The sequence below is a fragment of the Narcine bancroftii genome, chromosome 2, assembly GCF_036971445.1.
Source record: "Narcine bancroftii isolate sNarBan1 chromosome 2, sNarBan1.hap1, whole genome shotgun sequence".
Taxonomy (NCBI): Eukaryota; Metazoa; Chordata; class Chondrichthyes; order Torpediniformes; family Narcinidae; genus Narcine; species Narcine bancroftii.
This window is the reverse complement of record NC_091470.1, coordinates 221495711-221516932: the sequence shown is the minus strand read 5'-3', so window position 1 is coordinate 221516932 and position 21222 is coordinate 221495711. Positions and strand designations below refer to the sequence as shown.

Below are 21222 nucleotides of genomic sequence, written 5' to 3'. Positions count from 1 at the left end.
TGACTTGCTGTTATTAATTGCCATTGACAAAGATGAAATTATAATAATATATAACCAGGCCATAATTGTAAAGATCTAATTTTGAAGATGAAATTATTGAAGTTTCTTTCAGACTCTAATGCAAATAATAGGTCAAAATCCCACTTTTCCAGTTTTATACTGTCTCCTCTGTTTTTTAAAAAAAACTTGATTCCTTTTCATATTCTGTTCATATATTTTCTGCTGTTGGGAATTCATTCACTTCATGGTCCTTTTCACAGCTCCAGGTTTCAAGAACACTGATTTTTGTAGTGGTCAGGAAGTGCACAGTGCTAACCTGGAAATCCAACTCCTGCCTGAACATTGTGCACTGGAACATGGCAATGAAAAGTTGTTCCCCTGGAGAAAATCATTTGCAACTTGAAAAAAAAAAGTGAAACTTTCAACAAAAAAAATTGGCAACCATACTTAAATTCTATAGGAGCATGACTATAGGTGGACCGTCATGTACTGCTTCCCAGTCTACTCCTCAACCACTGGGGGTGGGGGTGGGGGGGGGGTGTCCATCTCATCACAAATAAATCAAGAAAAGAAATCAGCCTGAGCTCTGGCCACCATGCCATGGCAAACCCACAAAATCCCAATATGTGTTTCACGCCCTTGTTGTGAGTGTTCTGTCTAATTGTGGTTAGTTAAAAGTTAAGTGTTAAATATGGGGGTTGGGGCGGAAGGGAGATGAAAAGAGCTTAAACTCTGTAGAAAACTGTATAAAATAGATAATGGTAAATTGTAGTCAATGCTGATACTGTTAATATTAACACTGATAATGTTGATAACCATTTGAGTTCAAGTTTGGAAAATCATAAAATCATAAATAAAATATTCTGACATATTCGTTCAGAATAATTCTTGTTCAGATATGCACTTGTATTGATAGATACTGCAAAGTGATCTCTTTTATATATATATATATATATATATATATATATCTATGATAAATAAATATATCTATGATAAATTCTTCTTTCTTCTTTGGCTTGGCTTCGTGGATGAAGATTTATGGAGGGGGTAAATGTCCACGTCAGCTGCAGGCTCGTTTGTGGCTGACAAGTCCGATGCGGGACAGGCAGACACGGTTGCAGCGGTTGCAGGGGAAAATTGGTTGGTTGGGATTGGGTGTTGGGTTTTTCCTCCTTTGCTTTTTGTCAGTGAGGTGGGCTCTGCGGTCTTCTTCAAAGGAGGTTGCTGCCCGCCGAACTGTGAGGCGCCAAGATGCGTGGTTTGAGGCGATATCAGCCCACTGGTGGTGGTCAATGTGGCAGGCGCCAAGAGATTTCTTTAGGCACTCCTTGTACCTTTTCTTTGGTGCACCTCTGTCACGGTGGCCAGTGGAGAGCTCGCCATATAACACGATCTTGGGAAGGCGATGGTCCTCCATTCTGGAGACGTGACCCATCCAGCGCAGCTGGATCTTCAGCAGCGTGGACTCGATGCTGTCGACCTCTGCCATCTCGAGTACTTCGACGTTATGGATGAAAGCGCTCCAATGAATGTTGAGGATGGAGCGGAGACAATGCTGGTGGAAGCATTCTAGGAGCCGTAGGTGATGACGGTAGAGGACCCATGATTCGGAGCCGAACAGGAGTGTGGGTATGACAACGGCTCTGTATACGCTTATCTTTGTATATAAATATATAATATATAAAAAATAGATGGTATTGAATACTTTTTGAAAAATTCCACCTCACATTACTTTTCAGTATCCAACAAGCAGGGATAGATGCATATACCTCAATTTTAAACCTTTCCTTTCCCTTATTTTTTGCCTTTAGCTTCAGTCTTTGTTCCTCCAATCTTGGTTAAAAACAGTTAAAATCCCTTTTGAGCTTTAACAAAGGGATTCCTTTTTGGTGTTTCTAATATAATCTACTCATTTTGTTATGAGCCTGGTGAAATCTGCTTATGAAAGTACTCTATTGGTATGATGCCAGAGAATTAGGTGCAAGTCCACATTTCCAATTGAGTTGAGGTTAAAAGTAAACACTTCTGATCTTGGGGAACTAAATCATCCCACTGTCAGAAAGATTATGATCTTGTCTCTTATTTGTTAGCTCAGAATTAGCAGGAACCAGGCATTCTGCCAATAGTCTGGACAATCAATTACTTTCTTCCCTCCTTCAGCTCAATCTTCTGCTGAAATTCTGCCTCGACAATGAGGCATCAGGAATCTTGGAACCCACAGTTTAATTCCTTAATGCATTGAATTTAAGGAAAGAGAAACAATAGAAAAGGCAATTGCATGATTCAATGTGGTGAAATGCGAGAAGAAATAATGGGAGAGAAAGATTGAATGAAAAGATGAAACAAAAATAAAATACTGTTGTGAAATTACAAGTTTTAAACACTGGAGGAAAAGTTTGCCATCTGTGGGAGTGAGATGCTTGTTTTTAATTGTTCCCTTTCTGGATAAGACCTGGGATGCTACTGCAGGAATATAAATATCTGAGTCTGCAGTGAGTTAAATTTGTATTTGAGCAATCAAATTTTTTTCATCAGGAGTCATTCGAAAAATGTTCGTACATTTGTGTGACTGAAGATCCAGCTGCGCTGGATGGGTCACGTCTCCAGAATGGAGGACCATCGCCTTCCCAAGATCGTGTTTAATGGCGAGCTCTCCACTGGCCACCGTGACAGAGGTGCACCAAAGAAAAGGTACAAGGACTGCCTAAAGAAATCTCTTGGTGCCTGCCACATTGACCACCGCCAGTGGGCTGATAACGCCTCAAACCGTGCATCTTGGCGCCTCACAGTTTGGCGGGCAGCAACCTCCTTTGAAGAAGACCGCAGAGCCCACCTCACTGACAAAAGGCAAAGGAGGAAAAACCCAACACCCAACCCCAACCAACCAATTTTCACCTGCAACCGCTGCAACCGTGTCTGCCTGTCCCGCATCGGACTTGTCAGCCACAAACGAGCCTGCAGCTGACGTGGACTTTTTACCCCCTCCATAAATCTTCGTCCGCGAAGCCAAGCCAAAGAAGAAGAAGAAGATAAAGCAGCACAAATCACCCAACAATTTGTGTTGATTCGCTCATCATTCGACCTGACCATAAGTTGCAATTGTTTTTAGATGCTTGATCTGTGAGCTAACAATAACTTGCTACTGTTTGTGTAAAAAGTTAGTAGATCGTTATTAAAGTACCAGCAACAAGGGTTCGAATCCGACAATCTCTACAGATTCCATTCTCCCGGTTTCTGCATAGGTTTCCTCTGGGCGCTCTTGTTTCCTCCCTGCCCCCTGCAACCCACTGGGCTCCCATGCCCCCCTGCAACCTGCTTTGGTTGCAGGTTAATTGGGGTACTGGGGAGGCACAGGTTCATAGAATGGAAGGGCCTGAAATTGTGCTATATATCTAAATTTACTTTAATTACTTTTTTGGCAAATTCTGGACCAATATCTCTTCACTTTCCCTTTCTGCATTGCTATGCTAGTAACGATGGGATACTCAAAATAATACATACAGAGCAATGATTAAAGTAAATTTGGAGCAACTTTTCATCTCATTTTCCAATCCATTTCAACAGTTGTAGAACCAATTGCTGAATATGGAACCTTGGATCTACCATTGTAAAAGGTAACTGATGAGACATGCCTGTATAATTCAATTGTTCAAGCTTTACTGTGTACGATGGTAATGTCAGACTCAAAGTGTAATCCATTGGGGATGATCCATGGTCTTTCCAATTGTAAACACATTCTAACCTTTAGAGTGTGACGCAATGGTGTCGAAGAAACTAAGAATTATCCAAAAGTTGCTTACGTTCTTGAAAGGATGTGAAAAGCATCTGAAAGTGGCTGCTCCGACTGCTCTCATCAGCCCACATGCGAATGACACCAAGGCCTGTACGAAGCATCAGATCATTGGCCACGGTGCTGCAGAACTTGGCTTTAAGATCCTCCACTGCACTGCTTCCATCGTAGATGGCAACAAAATTGCGCTTGCACTCGTTGGAATTCTCCATCTCGTAGTCCAGAAATCTCAAATAGATCTAATGGAAGAAAATGAAAGCTTTGTCAGCTTCATTACAAAATGAACCAATAAACTGGATGCAAATTAGTGGTCATTTAGATTGGATCTCCCACTGAAAGGATGTGGGTTGCTGCATCAAATTAAAAGAAAGCTGGATAACTGAAAGAAAGCCTAACATAAGATGCTGGAAATATGAAATAAAGGCAGAACTTGAATACTTAGCAGGTTGGACAGCATCTACAGAGTGAAGCTCATGTTATATCAGACATGGAACAGCACAGTGCAGACCTATGCCTCAGCAATCTCACACCCACTATTTTCGTTTCATCCATGTGCCTATCCAAGGGTCTTTTGTTAATGCACCAGCCTCCAACACCACCCCCAGCAATGCATTCCAGGCACCCCAACATTTATAAAAACAAAACCCTTGGGTGAGCTCTGGGGAAAGATGATTCTTCCAAAGGAAAAAATGCTAATGTTTTTCCTCTAATCAAAGATGCCTCATCACTTGTTGAATTATTCTGGTTTTAATTTGTAAATGGACAGCAGGAGCAAGGGCCTTCTGCCATTCACCCTGTTCTCATTTGCCAAAGTACATTAGTCCCTACCTCTCAAATAAATAAAGATGAGTCCCTTATTTTCCTGTCTTTAAATTACAAATGTTCAGTAGTTATAAGGCTCTATCCATCCATCCTCCAACTATAGAATCGGGAATATCACCATGATGTTCTCAAGATATTGTCAAATCACTGTTATGTAATCAGACAAAGTAATTCTCAAACTGGCCGCAATATACAGCTAATAAAATGAATTTGCAAAAATCAATAGTGGTTTCCTGACCTAAGCCACTAATGACTGAGGACAATCTCAAAGTCTTCTTCTGATAAGATGCAATTACATTATTATTGCAATCAATATGAACTGACCGTTTCCATTTACATGTGAAATAGTCTTAATCTTGGCTCACGTTCAAGTGTTGCATAACTTAGGTGCTTTGAAAAGCTCAATATATTATTGTAGCCTATAAAATGAATATTAGAATCTTGGGATGTAGAGAGTAAACTGGAAATTGGAAGTGAAAAGCAAAAAAAACCATCAGAATGGTAATCCGAAATAAGAACAGAAAATGCTGAAAATGTTACCAAACCTGAAGCAGTGAAACTATTACAGAACAATGTGTAGTTAAACTCCAATAATCCACCGTCTAACTATTTGAAAATTCAGATGTTTCAACATCTGACTCACCAAGTGATGTCCACTGCTGGTGTCAATCACCCATGCTCCTCTGCAATTCACCGAGGTCCCATTACCCATGCTGCCTTGCAACTCAGCAGGATCCCATTACCCATGCTCCTCTGCAATTCACCGAGGTCCCATTACCCATGCTGCCTTGCAACTCAGCAGGATCCCATTACCCATGCTCCTCTGCAATTCAGCAAGATCCCATTACCCGTGCTGCCTTGTAATTCACCAGTGTCACATTACCCATGCTCCTCTGCAATTCAGTAAGGTCCCATTACTCATGCTGCCTTGGAACTCACCAGTGTCACATTACCCATGCTGCCCTGCAACTCACTGGGATCCCATCACATATGCTCCTCTGCAATTCACCAAGGTCCCATTACCCATGTTGCCCTGCAAGTCACCAGGATCCCATTACCCATGCTGCCTGACAACTCAGCAGTATTGCATTACCCATGCTGCCTTGCAACTCATCGGCACCACGATGAGTGGTGATCTACTAACCAAATTACCCTGCAAATCATCGGGATCCCATTATCCATTCTGCTTTGTAACTTACCAGTATTCCATTACCCATGCTCCCCTGCACTCAGTGAGCTCCCATTACCCATGCTCTCGGATGTTATTTTAATGAAAATGATTTGAGATACCCTTTACCAATAGTTTAAAAAAAAACTGTCTTGCTCACAGGGAATCCGACATCTCATCATAATATTTTCAATGAAGGGGAGGAGAAGGAGGGATATCATAGGATGCTCATTTAAACTACTTGAACTTAAGCCAATGTTTACAAACACGTACCCCAATGCCTGATGCTGCAGAGGAAGGCAGTTTCCAGCCTCCTGCATGATATTCATCAACATTACTTTGGATCAGACCTTTTCTCAGAAGTTATTTTTGCCTTCTGCATTTAATTTTGAACTTCCATTTTCTTTATAAAGAGATATGTCAGCCATAAATCTGCTTCAGCATTCCATCAATCTGATCAACCTTTCTGTCCTTTGCAAACTCCCTCTGCTACTTACATTTCAGGTTTGGTGCTGGCAAGTCAGATTTACAATGCCTGAACATGCCATAACTGACAGAGGTACTGCGCTCACTCTCTGTATTCACTGCATAAGTTCTGATCTATTAGCAGCACCAGTGACCCGGGTTCGAATCCGGCGCTGTCGGTAAGGAGTTTGTACATTCTCCCTGGGGCCTCCAGGTTCCCCGTCTTCTACCCACCCTCCGAAAACCTATGGGGTTTGTAAGTTGATGGAGTGTAATTGGGCAGTTCAGGCTTCTGAGCTCATCACTGCACTGCATCTCTACAGTAAACTTTTAAACATTAAATGAAATTAACCTTTGTTAGGCATGAAGAACATATAGGGACGATCGTTGACTAAATATTAGTTACACACAGGCACAAGGTTGCTGTACCATCAATGACTCAAAAAACTGAAGTTGAGCAAAACTGATAGGCTTTTATTCGCAATAGAATGAAGGCACATCCCTGCTGGTCAACTGTCCCGAGCTGAGGAGGGGAATGAGTGATAGTCACCTTTATTCAGGAGTCTGTGGGAGGGGCCACAGGTACAGTCGGCCAATGGGTGTGCCCAGTCAGATAAATATATACATACAGTGGTTTACCACAAGGGTCAACTCTGACGCAGCTCACATTTGAATAATCTGATAAGGACGCAAGAGATACATGATGATTCGGCCATCTAACCCTTGATTTGGCTCAGCCATTCATTGAATCATGGAGTGTGTGTTGGCCCAACACATCCATACAGACCATTAGCCATCAATCTATGCAAATCCCATTTTCCCTCACTGTCTCCCTATCCAGTGTCTCCCTATTCCAATTGTCCTGACAAGAGCCCATACCAGGGACAATTTACAGCAGCCCATTACCCTATAACCAGGTTTGAACTGTGGGATAAAACCAAAAGGACAAGAAACCCATACAACTTTTTAAAACTTCGTATCGGCAGCATATGAAGTCAGATGTGAACCCAGGTCTCTGAAACTGTAAAGGGGGCAACAATACCTGCTGCGCCACTTTACCACCTTAGATTGTGGCTGATTTGATCTTAGCCCCAAAACTACATTCTTGCCTATTTCCTAAAGCCCATAGCTTCTCCATTAACCAAAAATGTGTCAAGTTTGAACACATTGAATGACTAAGCCTCAGAAGTTCTCAAGTAAAGAATTCCAAAGATTTACTTCTGTCGAAGGAACTATGTCCTTATCTCTATTTTAAATGGCCAAATCCTCATTTTAATGTTCTGCCTTCTCTGCCTCCAAGTTCTCATAATACAAGCACTTCAGAACAAGTCTTAATGTCTGCATGAGGTTTCCTGGAGGGGGGGCCACCGTTTTCCTCCCACCATTTCAATCATACCTCAGGCGGGGGAGGGGGGGGGTTGTAGGTTGTAAAATGGGCAGCACAGACTCATGGGCCGAAATGGCCTGTTACTGCACTGTATGTCTAGATTTATTTATTTATTTAAGTGAGAGCAAAATTATTTGTAATCCTCCATCAGTAGACTCGGTTAAGTGGTAACAAGACTCACCTTGCCTTTTTTTTCTGTCATCCTGCATTCCATATGTGCTGGCAATCATTCAATGTCCCAGTGTGCTCATTTTCTGTGTTTCACATTTAAGTGCATCCAGAGTCCTCTGTATCAAGACGTTCTGTGGTCTCTCTCCAGTTAACTGACATTCTACATTTCTATGCTTCCTATTTTGAAGATATGCACCATTTTGCACCTTATTTTCTGCTTTTTTTTATTGCCCATTCACTATCCTTGCCCCTTTTCAAACTCCTTGCCTCTTTCTCATTGCATCATCCTCAAAATTCTTTCAGGGTTCACCCAGAGGGGGGTTGGGATATTCCGGTTTTTTCAGCTATTTGTTGTATCATGTGTCAATAATAGCCTTAATCAGTCCATCCAAATCTAAATTTTTAGACTGAGTGCAGAATGAGCTACTGGCTCTTCTGTGCTTGTGCAGAAGGGACTGGAAGTCCCCAGCAGAAGAGAAAATTGCCAAGGAAAGAATTGTGAGTTCAAACCAAGAAATCAAAGAAGCGGGTATCACCAAGTAGGTGAAAATTGAATGGCAACAAAGAGCTGCCAACAAAATGCCAGATACGAAAAGCATTCAAGAAATTTGGTTCTAATGGGAAATGAGGCCACTCCTTGTGTTTTTAACTCATATTGTATCTTATTCAGACCCAAAGTGTTTTCATTATTCATGGAATGGTATAGTCATCAGTAGGTTCTGTTTGTTCTTATGTTCTTATTTTCCCTTCTCCGCCCACTCCAGTTAGGCCACACTCCACATTTGATACATGTTGTGGTTAGTGAGGGCTGCTGCCCCATCCATGATAAGCTCAAATAATAATGTAGATTTTGAGCAGGCATTTGACTCATCTCTGTTCTGATGCCATTCTCTTATATAACCAGCAACGTTGCACTCAACATAAGCAAAACTAAGGAGCTGATTGTGGTCTTCAGTGGGGGGGGGGGGGGGGGGGAGTGGAATCAGGAGAACATAAACCAGTCCTCATCGAGGGGTCAGCAATGGAAAGAGTTCAAACTTCAAATTCCTGGGTGTCAACATCACGTTGATTCAATCATGAAGAAAGCTCGCCAAGGATTCTTGCAAATTTCTACAGATATACTATGGAGAGCATTATAACTGGTGGTATGGAGGTGCCAATACACAGAACAATAAAACAACTACAGAGGGCTGTGAACTCTACCAGCACCAACACAGGAATTAGTCTTATCACCATTGAGGACATCTACAAGAAGCAATATATTAACAAAGCAGCCTCTATCCTCAAGGAACCTCACCACCCAGGCCATCCCCTCTTCACAGTGCTATTATCAAGAAAGAAGACAGGATCATAAGGACCAATACCCGGTGGCACAAAGACAGCTTCTTCCCGTACACCATCAGATTTTTGAATGGATAAGGAACCACAGACATGAACTCAATTTCTGTTTTTTTTTTGCACAAATATATTCATTTTTAAATGTAATTTATAGCAATATTGCACTGCCACAAAGCAACCTATCTTGTGATTTTGATTCTGAACTCACGTGGTTCTTTGCAAGGAAACCCTGCAAATGGTAATTGCTCTAAAACAGTGGTTCTCAACTGTTTTCTTTCCACTCAAATCCCACTTTAAGTAATCCCTATTGCCACTGGTGCTGCGGTGTCAGGGATTTCTTAAAGTGGGATGTGAGTAGAAAGAAAACGGTCGAGAACCACTGCCCTAAAATGTTCCCAAGGCTGTGTTTTCCCAATTCCTCACACTCCCAGATTTCCATCGTTGCTCAATTCTGAAAATTCTGTTTGAAACATAGCTTGCCCCAGTATCTATCCTGCAATTTCAACACAAGGAAAGCAGCCAGTTCATCAAAAGAAAATAAAGAGATTTTGCTTCATATTTTAGATTTAAGATAGATTAATTAGTTAAATTTATTTTAAAAATCTGTTTGCATGTTTGGAGGTAGAGAGAAAACAATATCTTATACCTTACAGCCCTGTCTCATGGTTCATATTGTGATTTGCATGGTTGACGGCAAGGGATCTGTTAATTAGTTAAATAGGGTCGAATCTGTTATTCTGTAACTCCAAGAGATATTGATCTGAGATCTTTGCAGGTACAGAGCCTGTGAAATTTCTCCTTAAAATTAACTGGGAGGAATGGCACAAGCTCTGTGTATTCTTACAACTTGCACCTGGACCATGCTTTAATCTGTAAAGCCCTCACACACAGAATGAACTGATGGCACCAGCATTCAAATGTTTGAGTTAAAAGCCACCAATTCAGTGCCGTTGAAGGCTTTAGAATCCACTGAGTGGTATATCAGCAGCATGTGCACGTGAACGTTATATTTTCAGTCTCATTTTCATTCAGCTGCCATTCGCACATTGCTTGTTAATGGGCAATTCTCACACATTTGAGCTGAGTAAGGTTAATGTACACACAATGGTCACATTGACATTGAGCTGAGTACAGAAAATCTTCAGACTTTAAACATACCAAGCAATGAACAATGTTTATTTGAGTTTTATAGATGACACTTCATAATCCCAACAGTGCCTGGTTAATATGTAAGTAATGGACTATATGTAGTCAACATTTATGTCATCATTGTTAAATATTTAGCTTATTATGAATGCGTCCATTGGGCTGCACACAATTAACCTTTATGGAGCCTTATATAGACAATATTAGGATGATTAAACTATATCATATTGTTTGCAAACTGCTCACATTCTCATACTGCTCTATGCTTGGTTCATACTGCACTAAATACGTGATAAACCGTAAGAATGAGATATACTGTAAGAGCAAATGTAGGCCATTTGGCCTATCAAGTACACTCCATGACTCCATCATGACCGGATCCCTTCTCCCATTCAGCCCCATTACCCTGCCTTCTCCTCATAACCTATCAACCTATGCTTTAAATACACCCAATAACCTGGCCTCCACAGCTGCCAATGCCAGCAAATTCTGGAGGTTCACCACTCTTGCTAAAGAAATTCCCCCGCATCTCTGTTCCAGTGGATACCTTCTAGTTTGCACCCTCTTATCCTTGACTCCCCTACCATGGGAAACAAGTTTGCCACATTTACTCTGTCCAGGCCTTTCAACATTCAAAATTCTTCTATGAGTCCCCACTCATTCTCTGAACTCCAAGGAGTACTGTCCCAAAGCCACCAAACATTCCTCATATGCTAATCCTTTCATTCCATGAATCTTTCTTGTAAATCTCATGATATATTTACATTTTAATACAGAGAAGCATACAGACAATGCATTAATATGAACTGCTGACGGCCTTATTAGGAACAAACTGGCCTCTGCAATATGCATGGTTTTCTGGATGTATGGAGTGCCATGTTCAACCCAGAGAGATGCTGAGAAAACTCGGACAGCCTGCTAAGCCAAATTGCAGACTTATCCAACTATCTCACATCGGAAGTCTGTGAATAGCTGTCAATCAGAAATGCACAAAAACATTTGAAAATTGTTATTAAAACATTGTAATTGAAACTAAGTGAACAACCTAAAATGTATCTAAAAGGAACAATGACCAATCCTGCCCCAATTCAAAAGTGGTGCAAATTCATCATGGAGAGTTCCTGATGCCAAGTGCTGGAGAGATGCAGGGAAATGGCACACTACCACTGGACTTCTCAAATGTACCAACAGTGAAATAAAACCCCAGTGAAAACTGATCAGAGTATTTGTCATGGTTATGTTTTGGAAGAATTAAATGGAGATTCCCAAGCTTCCTTGGACTTACCTCAGAAATACTGGCCAAGTCACCCAGTATTTTGCCAAAATGTCCATGCATTTAATTGGGCATAGCTACTGAACTTGCTGGTTTGAAAGGGAACCGCCAGCATTTAGCCTTTCCTGGTAGCTACACTTTGCCTCAATCCTCCCCTTTGTGGCCTTCTCTACATTGAGGGACCGATCGCAAATTGAGAGTTCGTTTTGCTCAGCACCTCTACTCCGTCCACTAGAACAGAGACCTCCCTGTAGCCAACCATTTCAATTCTGAGTCACACTCCTGCACTCACATGTCTGTCCATGGCCTTGTGTACTATCCCATCCAGACCACCTATAGATTGGAGGAACAACATCTGATTTTCCATCAGGACGCTCTCCAATCAGATGGTATTAATGCTGACTTCTCTGCTTCCTGTTAAACCTGCTCTCTTTTTCTTCCCCCTCCCTCATTCCCATCTTTCCAGTTCTCCCCTCCCTTCTTCTTCTATCCTTCCAGCCATCCCTTCTCCCCTTCATTGCTGCTGTCCCTTCCCTCCCTTCTCCACTTATCATCTCCTGCCTTTGCCATGCCACCCCCCCTTCAACTCCTATCTTTTTGTTTGGACATCTGCCAACATTTTCTCACACCTTGATGAAGGGATCAAGCCCAAAACATTGGTGATGTATTTTTTTACCTTTGCTACAAAAAGGATATGGTTTGACCTGCTGAGTTTCTCCAGCATTTTGTGTTTTTACTTCAACCATGGTGTCGACAGATTTTTGTGATTTACAGTACAACTCCAATTATCCAAAATTGGATTCGCCGAAATTCTTATATATCCAAAAAAAAAAAAAATCCAAAACAAATCAGAAATCTTCATGTATCTGAAAATTTTTTTTGGAGTTGAACTGACCTCACAGCTTGAAAAAAAATTCACTTGACATAAAATTAGAACAATTGTCCTGGTTTCAGGTAACTCCCTCCCCTCTATCTCTTTCCATTTCCTCTTTACTTTCCCTTATTGAGTTTTCTCTCCAACTCTGCCTCTCACAGTGTGTCCCACTGTCTCCCAGCCGCAAGTGGTCAGAAGAATCCCTTGTCCCAGTGTCATCAAGGAGAGCGGCCACCCAGCAGCTGTGGGGACCTCAGGCTCCTGGTAGCTGAGGGTATATCGTGCTCCCGGCAGCAGTGGGGACATTGGGCTCCCAGGCAGGAGCAGGTCATCGGGCTCTTAGCAGCAGCAGGAACCTCGAGGGAGAGGTGTCGATGATCAGTGGCAGCCAGCTTTTATTCGGTGAGAATAAAACATTATTTTAATGATTCCAAAAGTTTCCCTTGTTGTTTGTTGTTGTTTAAACATTGATACAAGTGATTTGCTGTTGCTACTGGGCTGTTTTTAAAAAATGACCAGTTCTCCAGAAAAAAATGTTTACCCGAAATAGGCCTGGTCCCGCCCATTTCGGTTGATTGGAATTGTACCGTACTTCTATTCTTTGACTAATTGCTGGTAAATCAATTTTGATAGTTTTTGCATGTTAAGCAAGGTCAGTGAGTTCTGGGCCAAATGTTAGCAGAATGGTGATGAGGGAGGGCTTGCTCCCTGCAAAGGACTTGGCACATAGGTTGCTTGGCCTCTCGGCTGCAGGTCATCAGTTCATCTAGCTCTCTGCCTCTGGCTAAGGTAAGCACAGAACGATGGGAATGACATCTCGATCCAGTTCGATTCAGCCCAAGATTCATTCACATATTGATCTGACATTTGTCGCCATTGGCACTTTGAGATGTGCAATTTAAATATTCAGTATTGAACTGTGCATGGTTAACAGGCAAGACAGATGTGAACGATGTTCCTTCCTTAAATCAGGACTTGTTTACATTGAATGAGGCAAAAATAAACAAGGTAGCAGTGGCGGAATCAAGCTGAAACTGGATCAGACAATGCAGAGTTCCCTCTCCCTGAAACCAGCTGCAATGATGGATAGAGATGGATTGGATCTCAGAGCAGCCCTCAGAATCACAACATCACTGAACAGTTACAGCAGGAAGGAGGGTGCTCGGCCTATCGAAGCTGTGCTAGCAGCTCCATGGAAGATCAATCCAATCATTCCAGCTCCCCTACCATTGTCCTGCAAATTATTCCCTTTCAGATAGTTATCCAGATAACATCTGAATATGCCAAAATGCTATTACTTACAGTGATTTGTAGGTACCAATTACTCAGTGCACAAAATATTTTTTTTGTGCTTTTGCCATAACTTTCAATCAATGTTCTTAACCCGTCTGTCAACCTAAACAGTCAATCCCTTCCTACTCTGACATCCTCCTTCAGAATTTTAAATACAATAACATTCCTGGTATCTGGCACCCATGGGGATTGGTAGATTCTGGATAAGTGTATTTCTGGTTGCTTGAGACTTATTCATACAATGCTGAACTAATACACCTGCTTTGAAAATAAACAGTTTAAAGGTCAAAAATACTATCATGTACTTACACTAAACAAACTTCATTTGCATGAATATACAAACAAAGCATTTTACTTTATTTTCAATTATATTCTTTGAAAACATTTTACTATCACTGCATTTGCAGGTTCCTCCCCCTCCACCATGCCGCCCGAAAGATGAACAATAATATTACAATTAATTAAATACCACCCCCCCCACCACCTTTCCACCTTTCCCCAAATTTACATATAAATACTCAGACTTAGCGACTCTTACTAAGCAGGGATAAGGAGACACTTTAAGACACAACGGCGAGCAGCATCAACCAGCTCTTCATCCTGGGCGACACCATTGCTGTTTCACACAACTTTATTCAAATAGCTGCTACGAGCAAAGCATGACCAAGGCCAGCTGAATATTTGCTCCCATCTTCACCAAAGGTTTATGTGTAACTTCAGAGGACATTTAGTTTTACAACTGTCAACTTACATATTTTTTTTACCTATTATTTGATTCTTATTATACTTATTTATTTTCCTCAATTTTTTTTTTGCCAGTTGCTTGAATTCTGGATACCAGAGGTCTTACTGTACTACCACCAGATCTACCAGTGTCATCCTATTTTTCAAGAATTACAAGTTAAACTTCCTGAGTTAGTCATAACTAAAGTGTCTCATACCTGGAATTATATTGATATATCTCCCCTGTATCTACTCCCAAAGCATTCATACCTTTCCTCAAGGTTCCTGCCCAGATCAGCATTAACTGTTCCAGTCATTGGTATGCTGAACCAGTGTTTGGTGAAGATGCACCAGGACTTCTTTGCCATTTTACACCATGTTTTTAGTTATAACGCCCAGGATCCTGGATGCTTTCTTTAACCACTTTGTTGAGTTGCCATCCCACGCCAATGAACTTCCCCATCCTTGTACCTCTTTTAGAATTGGGCCCTGCATCGTCTATTGCCACATCTCATTCTTTCTTCCTGCATATTATTAATTTGCTGATTTCAATTGTGACCATTAATTTTCCTCTTCAAGCCTATTTTTTCCACAACTAGCCAATAGCTTCAATGGTGTGATATCCTCAATGGATCGTCCATTCAATCAACTGTGAGAATTGGATTTGGACTCCTACGTCGGAAACACACTGATTTTATTGTAATCATGAGCTCCCACATCCCAGTTTAAACAGACTCAACATTTTCTCTTGATATTTGACATGCAGTGAACCTTCGACACTGAAATTAAACAGATACAACCTTCACAAATTGGATGTACTTTGTCAGCTTCCACACATTAAACTTGAGCATTGTAAACCATTACATGGTATTGTGCACATCAACATTCCTTCTTTTTCGATTATTATTTCTTTAATTATGGAGATGTGGGTACGGTCGGCATTTATTGCCCCAGCACCAAGAGTTGGACAATGATTTATCTTCTGGACCCATTGTTGTCCTTCTGGTGAAGAAACGCCCACGGTACTTTTCAATGGGGAATTCCAGGATTTAGACCTGGTGATAACAGTGGTTTATTTTAAAGACTAAGCAGTATGTGAATCAGAGTAAACATGGAGATGTCGCTCTTTGTGTCCTTTTACATGTAAGAGTCTAATGAGTTACTGGAGAACATAATGATATTTTAAGGTGAATTCTGGGAATATGAGGAGCATTTGAGAGCTTTTAGTCTGTTCTCATTGGAACAGGAGAATGAGTGGTGGGGGGGGGGGAGATCTTACCGTAACATTTTAAATATTGAAAGCCATGGACAGAGTAGATGTAGATGGTGAAAGAGTCTAGGACAAGAGGGAACAACTTCAGGATTGAAGAGCGTCTACTGCTTAGGACAAGAATGCAGAGGAATTTCTTTAGCCAGAGAGTGGTGAATCTGTGGATGTTTGTTTTTGCCACAGGTGGTTGTGGAGTCCAAGTCATTGGGTGTATTTAAGGCAGAGATTGAAAGGATTAGCCAGGGTATCAAAGGTTATGGGGAGGCTGGGCAGTGGGGCTGAGTGGGAAAATGGATCAGCTCCTGATTAAATGGCAGGGCAGACTCAATGGGCTGAATACATCTTTTGGTCTTGTGAATTCAATATGGGATGCCTTGTATGAGATGGATTTGAACTCTTTGACAATTGGTTGAATTGCACTCATCAGGAAAGTCAAGAACACTGTTGACTTGTGATTTTTAGGTGGTGAAAAGGTTTTGGATGGCAAGACGTTGAGTCACATGCTGCAGGATATCCACCTTCATGTATTTCTCTACATATGGTTAATATTAATATTAACCAATTAATATTAATGAGTTGGATCATCTTAATGTTAATCCACAAGTTCAATTCACATTCATTGCAGTTTCCATGTATTTTTAGATACTAATTCATTAATGTACATTTTATACTTAGTTATTTCTATATTCCACAGTGTATTAATTTGCAGCATGGTTATCTCCACCCTGACTAAGTGATGGATTTGCTCACTTAATATTAGTGAGGGATTCTGTTGGGCCTCAATTTCATTCTGCATCCATTGCCAAATAAATCCTTAATCAGAGCCTGCTTGCTCAAAAGTAATTACTTGATTTCTCTGCAAAAGGTGAGGCGAGCAAGTTGAATTCGAATCAAGTGAGCAAATTTCAAGCTTTCAAATTACTTTGATCAAATGCAGCAGGTGCGCCTGGCAACGAGTGAAAGGAAAGCAATGAATGGTGGCAAACAGTGCACAGAAGACAAATAAAGCAGAAAAAAAAGAACAGTTAATGATCTTCATGGAACCCCACAGCATAACAAATCTTCCTTATCTCTTCCAGACGCTGATTAAGATAGTGTGGTCTCATTTTGTTTTTTTTTATTTTGGAGCAATTTGTTCTGTGATCATTATTCTTGGAATTCAAGTAGATACATAAATCTCTCATGGGACAATGACTTGGTAGTGACACAGCGGGGTGAACTGTTACCTCATGGCTACAGGGAATAGTGTTCAAATCTGACTACCAGGGCTGCCTATGTGGGGTTTGCTCACCTTTCCGTGAGCATGTGCTTTTCCTCCAAGTGCTCTGGCTTCCCTTCATGTCCGACATTTTGCACTGATGGGAATGTTAATTGGCTGGTCTAAATAGCCCCTAGTGCACATGTAGAGTATCAGAAAGGAGTCCATGGGAATTAGATCAGGGAAATGGGTTTACGAGGCAGTCATGTAGACTGAAGACATAGCTGTTGGGGGAAGGTGCATGCAGATTGCAGCTCAGGAAATTGACCTGTCCAAATCTGAAGCAAGCTTTTTCAGTGCTTAATCCATGCTGAAGGCCTCAAAAATATTTAAGAATGCAGAGAATTTTTGCGTTATATTTGCACCTGGCTTGCAATTTTACTCCATTAACTGACCACAGTTTGTAGTCAAGCTGGGCTTGTCACACCACCATCTTAAATATGTAAACACTAGTTTTTATAGAATATTTGTGAATTCTCCTATAACATATTCACCATCTTGTGCCCTCTCATTCTCTTCCTGATTTCCTTTTGAAGTGAACTTCCCCATCCCTCTAAACTCATAGAACACAGAAACAGGCACTTTGCCCCACTACCATACGTCAACCAAAATATCCCACAAAACACTTATCCCTCCAAAGAGATAATGAGTGGATTACCTTCAAGAGAGTGAATCCAAGGAAAGCACTTAGTCTGGACAGAGCACTGGCTGAGTACCTCAAACCTGTGCTGACCTACTTGCCAATGTATCCATGGATATCTTCAACATCTTACTCCGACAGGGTGTGAAATCCACCCATGTCAAACAGGCCTCAATCGTACCGTTACCCAAGAAGAGTGTGGTCACCTGCCTAAATGACTACCGACCAGTTGCACTCATATCCATGGAGATGAAGTGTTTTGGGAGGTTGACGTCATTAAGAAGAAAGCACATCAGCACCTCTACTTCCTTAGTCATTTACGGAGGGTTTGGTATGACATCGGAAATCTTAGCAAATTTCTACAGATGCGTGGTGGAAAGTGTGCTGGCCAGCTGCATCATGGTATGGGGACACCAGTACTCCTGAGTGGAAAGTGGTGCAAACAATAGTGGACACAACCTAGGACATCACAGGCAAAACCCACACCGCCATTGAGATCATTTACAGGAAACACTGCCATCAGAGAGCAGCAGCAATCATCGGGGATCGACACCACCCAGGATGTGTTCTGCTCTCACTGCTGCCACCACGAAAGAGGTGTAGGTCCCACAGAGCTTGTAGCATCAGGTTCAGGAACAGTTCACCATCAGAATCCTGAACAATAGGCTCAATAAGTCTCATTTAATGACATTTACTTTGCACATTATTTATTACTGCATATTCAGTTTTCTCTGTATTTGTACAGTCTCTTGTTTATCTTTTTCTCTTTATTTATGTTTCTCATTTGTATACATATCCTCCATTTTGAGTGTTGTTTGCAATTACAGCTAAGTAGAAATGCTGTCAGGCTGTAAAGAAAAATAATCTTTGCGTTTTATGTGATGCATGTACTCTGACATTAAATTTGAACTTTGAACTATGAATCACTTGAATCCATGTGTATTTTATCTTTCTTTTTGACCAGTCCCTCAAAACCTCTAGTGATCCGTAATTTTTACAGCCTTGCCCATCACTCTGATAGGAACTAAACTCCCCGAATTTGCCAGATTACCTGCAAAACTCCTTTCTCAATCAACCTTTGTGAGTTCCTGTCTCATGCCAATTCCTGCTTCTTATGAGTTAGTATAATTCAAATCTTGACTGATCTCAAAACCATTAAATAGCATAACATAATACCACTGAGACATTTAATGACAAGGAGTTGATTTACCACAATCTTCTTTGGAAACCTTTGTGAAGGTAGTCGAGCAGAGAGAGCAAAGATCAAAGAATATAGTTAACAATTTAACTAGTTACACTGGAGGTAGGAAACAGAAGGTGCCGTTTTCTGAGTTTGATTCTTCCAGTGATGTCTCGCAAGATTCTGTTCTTGGAATATTTCCCTTTACTGTATGTATAATTAATTTGGATATTAGAACTTGAAAACATCACGCTATATTAGGAGATTTTGTGCATACTCCCCGTAATTCTGAAGATAAACAGAATTTGAAAAAGAATTGGAAGATGGGCTGAGCAAATATCCATTGTCAGTGAGAGATGATACATTCTTATATATATCCAGAACAATATGCGGAGATACTTGCGGTTTCACATTCACAAAGATTGCTTTGAAAATCACAACATTGATTCTGAGGTAATTAAATACTTTATTAAATGGGATCATTGGTATGATGTGAGGAAATTGCAGAGCCCAAATTAAGGTCATTATGGTCTCATAGTTAGTAATGCAGATAAGACCTTAAGACATAGGAGCAGAAATGGGCTATTCAGCCCATCAAGTGTGTCCCACCATTCAATCATGAGCTGATCCATTTCCTACTCAGTGCCACCATCCGGCTTTCTCCCCATAACCTTGTAACTATGGAACATTAGAGCAGAGAAAACAAGCCCTTTGGCCCTTCTAATCTGTGCCAAGCTATTATTCAGCCTGTTCCTTTGATGCCCTGGCGAATCAAGAACCTATCAATCTCTGCCTTAAATACACCTAATGACTTCCACCATGGGAAATGTTTCAATGAAATACCCTCTCATTCTCTTATGTACCAATGAGTACAGGCCAAAAGCTATCAAACGTTCCTCATATGATTACCTATTTCATATTCAGAATCATCCTTGCGATTCTCTTCTGAACTCTCTCTAACGTCAGCACATTATTTTTTAAATGAAGAGCCCAAAACTGGTCACAATATTCCAAGTGAGCTCTCACCAGTACTTTACAAAGCCTCAACATCACATCTCTGCTCTTATATTCTATTCCTCTTGAAATGAATGCCAGCATCGCATTTGCCGCCTTCACCACTGACTCAACCTACAAGTCCACCTTTAATCAAGATGTGATGGTATTGTTTGAGGGATTGAGAGAAATATAATCTGTTGAATACCAAATGAAGCCCCTTGCCCTTCTTTAAATAAGGACATTTAATACATGCAATGTTTCACATTAAAAAAAGATGTAGTTTTCAATCTAATGTAGTATATCTGTTGAATATTGGACTTAAGGAGAAGGAATGGAGCTTGAACCCACACTACTGGTCTTTGAGACAGATAAGCACATGAAATAGAAACAAAAAGAAAGACAATAGAATGTGACATGGAGGTGTTATAAAGATGAGGTGGATTAGGGAGGCAACAATATGTTTAAGGACTTTGGAGAAGAAAGAGAGTTTGGAGACAGGACATCTGCAGGGACAAAGGATGCATTGATTGTTTCTTTGAGAAAAGAATGCTGACTGGTGATCTCATTGGAACAAGGCTTAAAGCAAGTTAGGTGCAAAATGTTGTTTGCCCCTTCTTTCCTATGGATGCTGCGTGATCGGCTGAGTGTCTCTAGAACTCTTGTGTATTTCAGTGTACGGAAAAATGGACCCACATTGGGTTGCACTTGGACCAGTTAGAGAAATTGAACATTGAGGATCCGATGGAAAAAAAAACGAACTTGGATTGTAATGTCCATGTTTTCATGACTTTCTGATAAAGACTGTAGACTGCAACTTCTCCCAATTAGTCAGTTCCAATTCCCCTAGCCCCCGTTTTGGTCTGTGAATCCTCAAGTGACTTTTAACAGCAGCTCAACATTTGCTCAGGCCTAGTGCTCCATGCAAATTCTCCTACAGCTTTACTTATATTCAGAATTTACTACATTTAATTTGAACTCCTAACTAATGTTGTTTAACTTCCAAAAACATTTTTATTCTCAAGGCAACCTCTAAAAAATAATGTATTTCACATCTTCAGCAAGGAAAATACATACAATTCTGTGCTCGGACCTCTCATTACCCTACAGAGCATTAGCCATACAGATGTTCAAACACATATTTGTTAGTGATCCGGAACAATGACTCTATTTCCCCATAATGCTGACTGGCCCGCTGAATTTCATTTCAATTTTACTGCTTTTATTTCTTCAAAGCACTTTTTAAAATCTTGACTCTAGGATTGTGAGCAGTGTCCCTTAACAAGTTTGACAGATGCACCATCCTGTCGGGTGTGTCACTGCGTGGGACAAGGGCAGTACCGCCCAAGGATGAAAGAAACCACAGAGGATTGTGAATGTGGCTCAATCCATTGCACAGCCCCTCCCCTCCCCTCTCCTCCACTGAGTATC

General features: G+C 41.0%; 1 protein-coding gene across 5 annotated transcripts in view; it reads right to left on the bottom strand.

Moving 5' to 3' along the window:
- The window catches only part of neto1l (neuropilin (NRP) and tolloid (TLL)-like 1, like), a 240978-nt gene that overhangs the window by 48925 nt on the left and 170831 nt on the right, over nucleotides 1-21222 (bottom strand). For all 5 annotated transcript variants that reach the window (XM_069920381.1, XM_069920379.1, XM_069920382.1 and 2 more), the window contains one exon: nucleotides 3801-4029. In XM_069920381.1, coding sequence (XP_069776482.1) covers nucleotides 3801-4029 — 229 coding nt within the window. The remainder of the gene's footprint in view (nucleotides 1-3800; nucleotides 4030-21222) is intronic.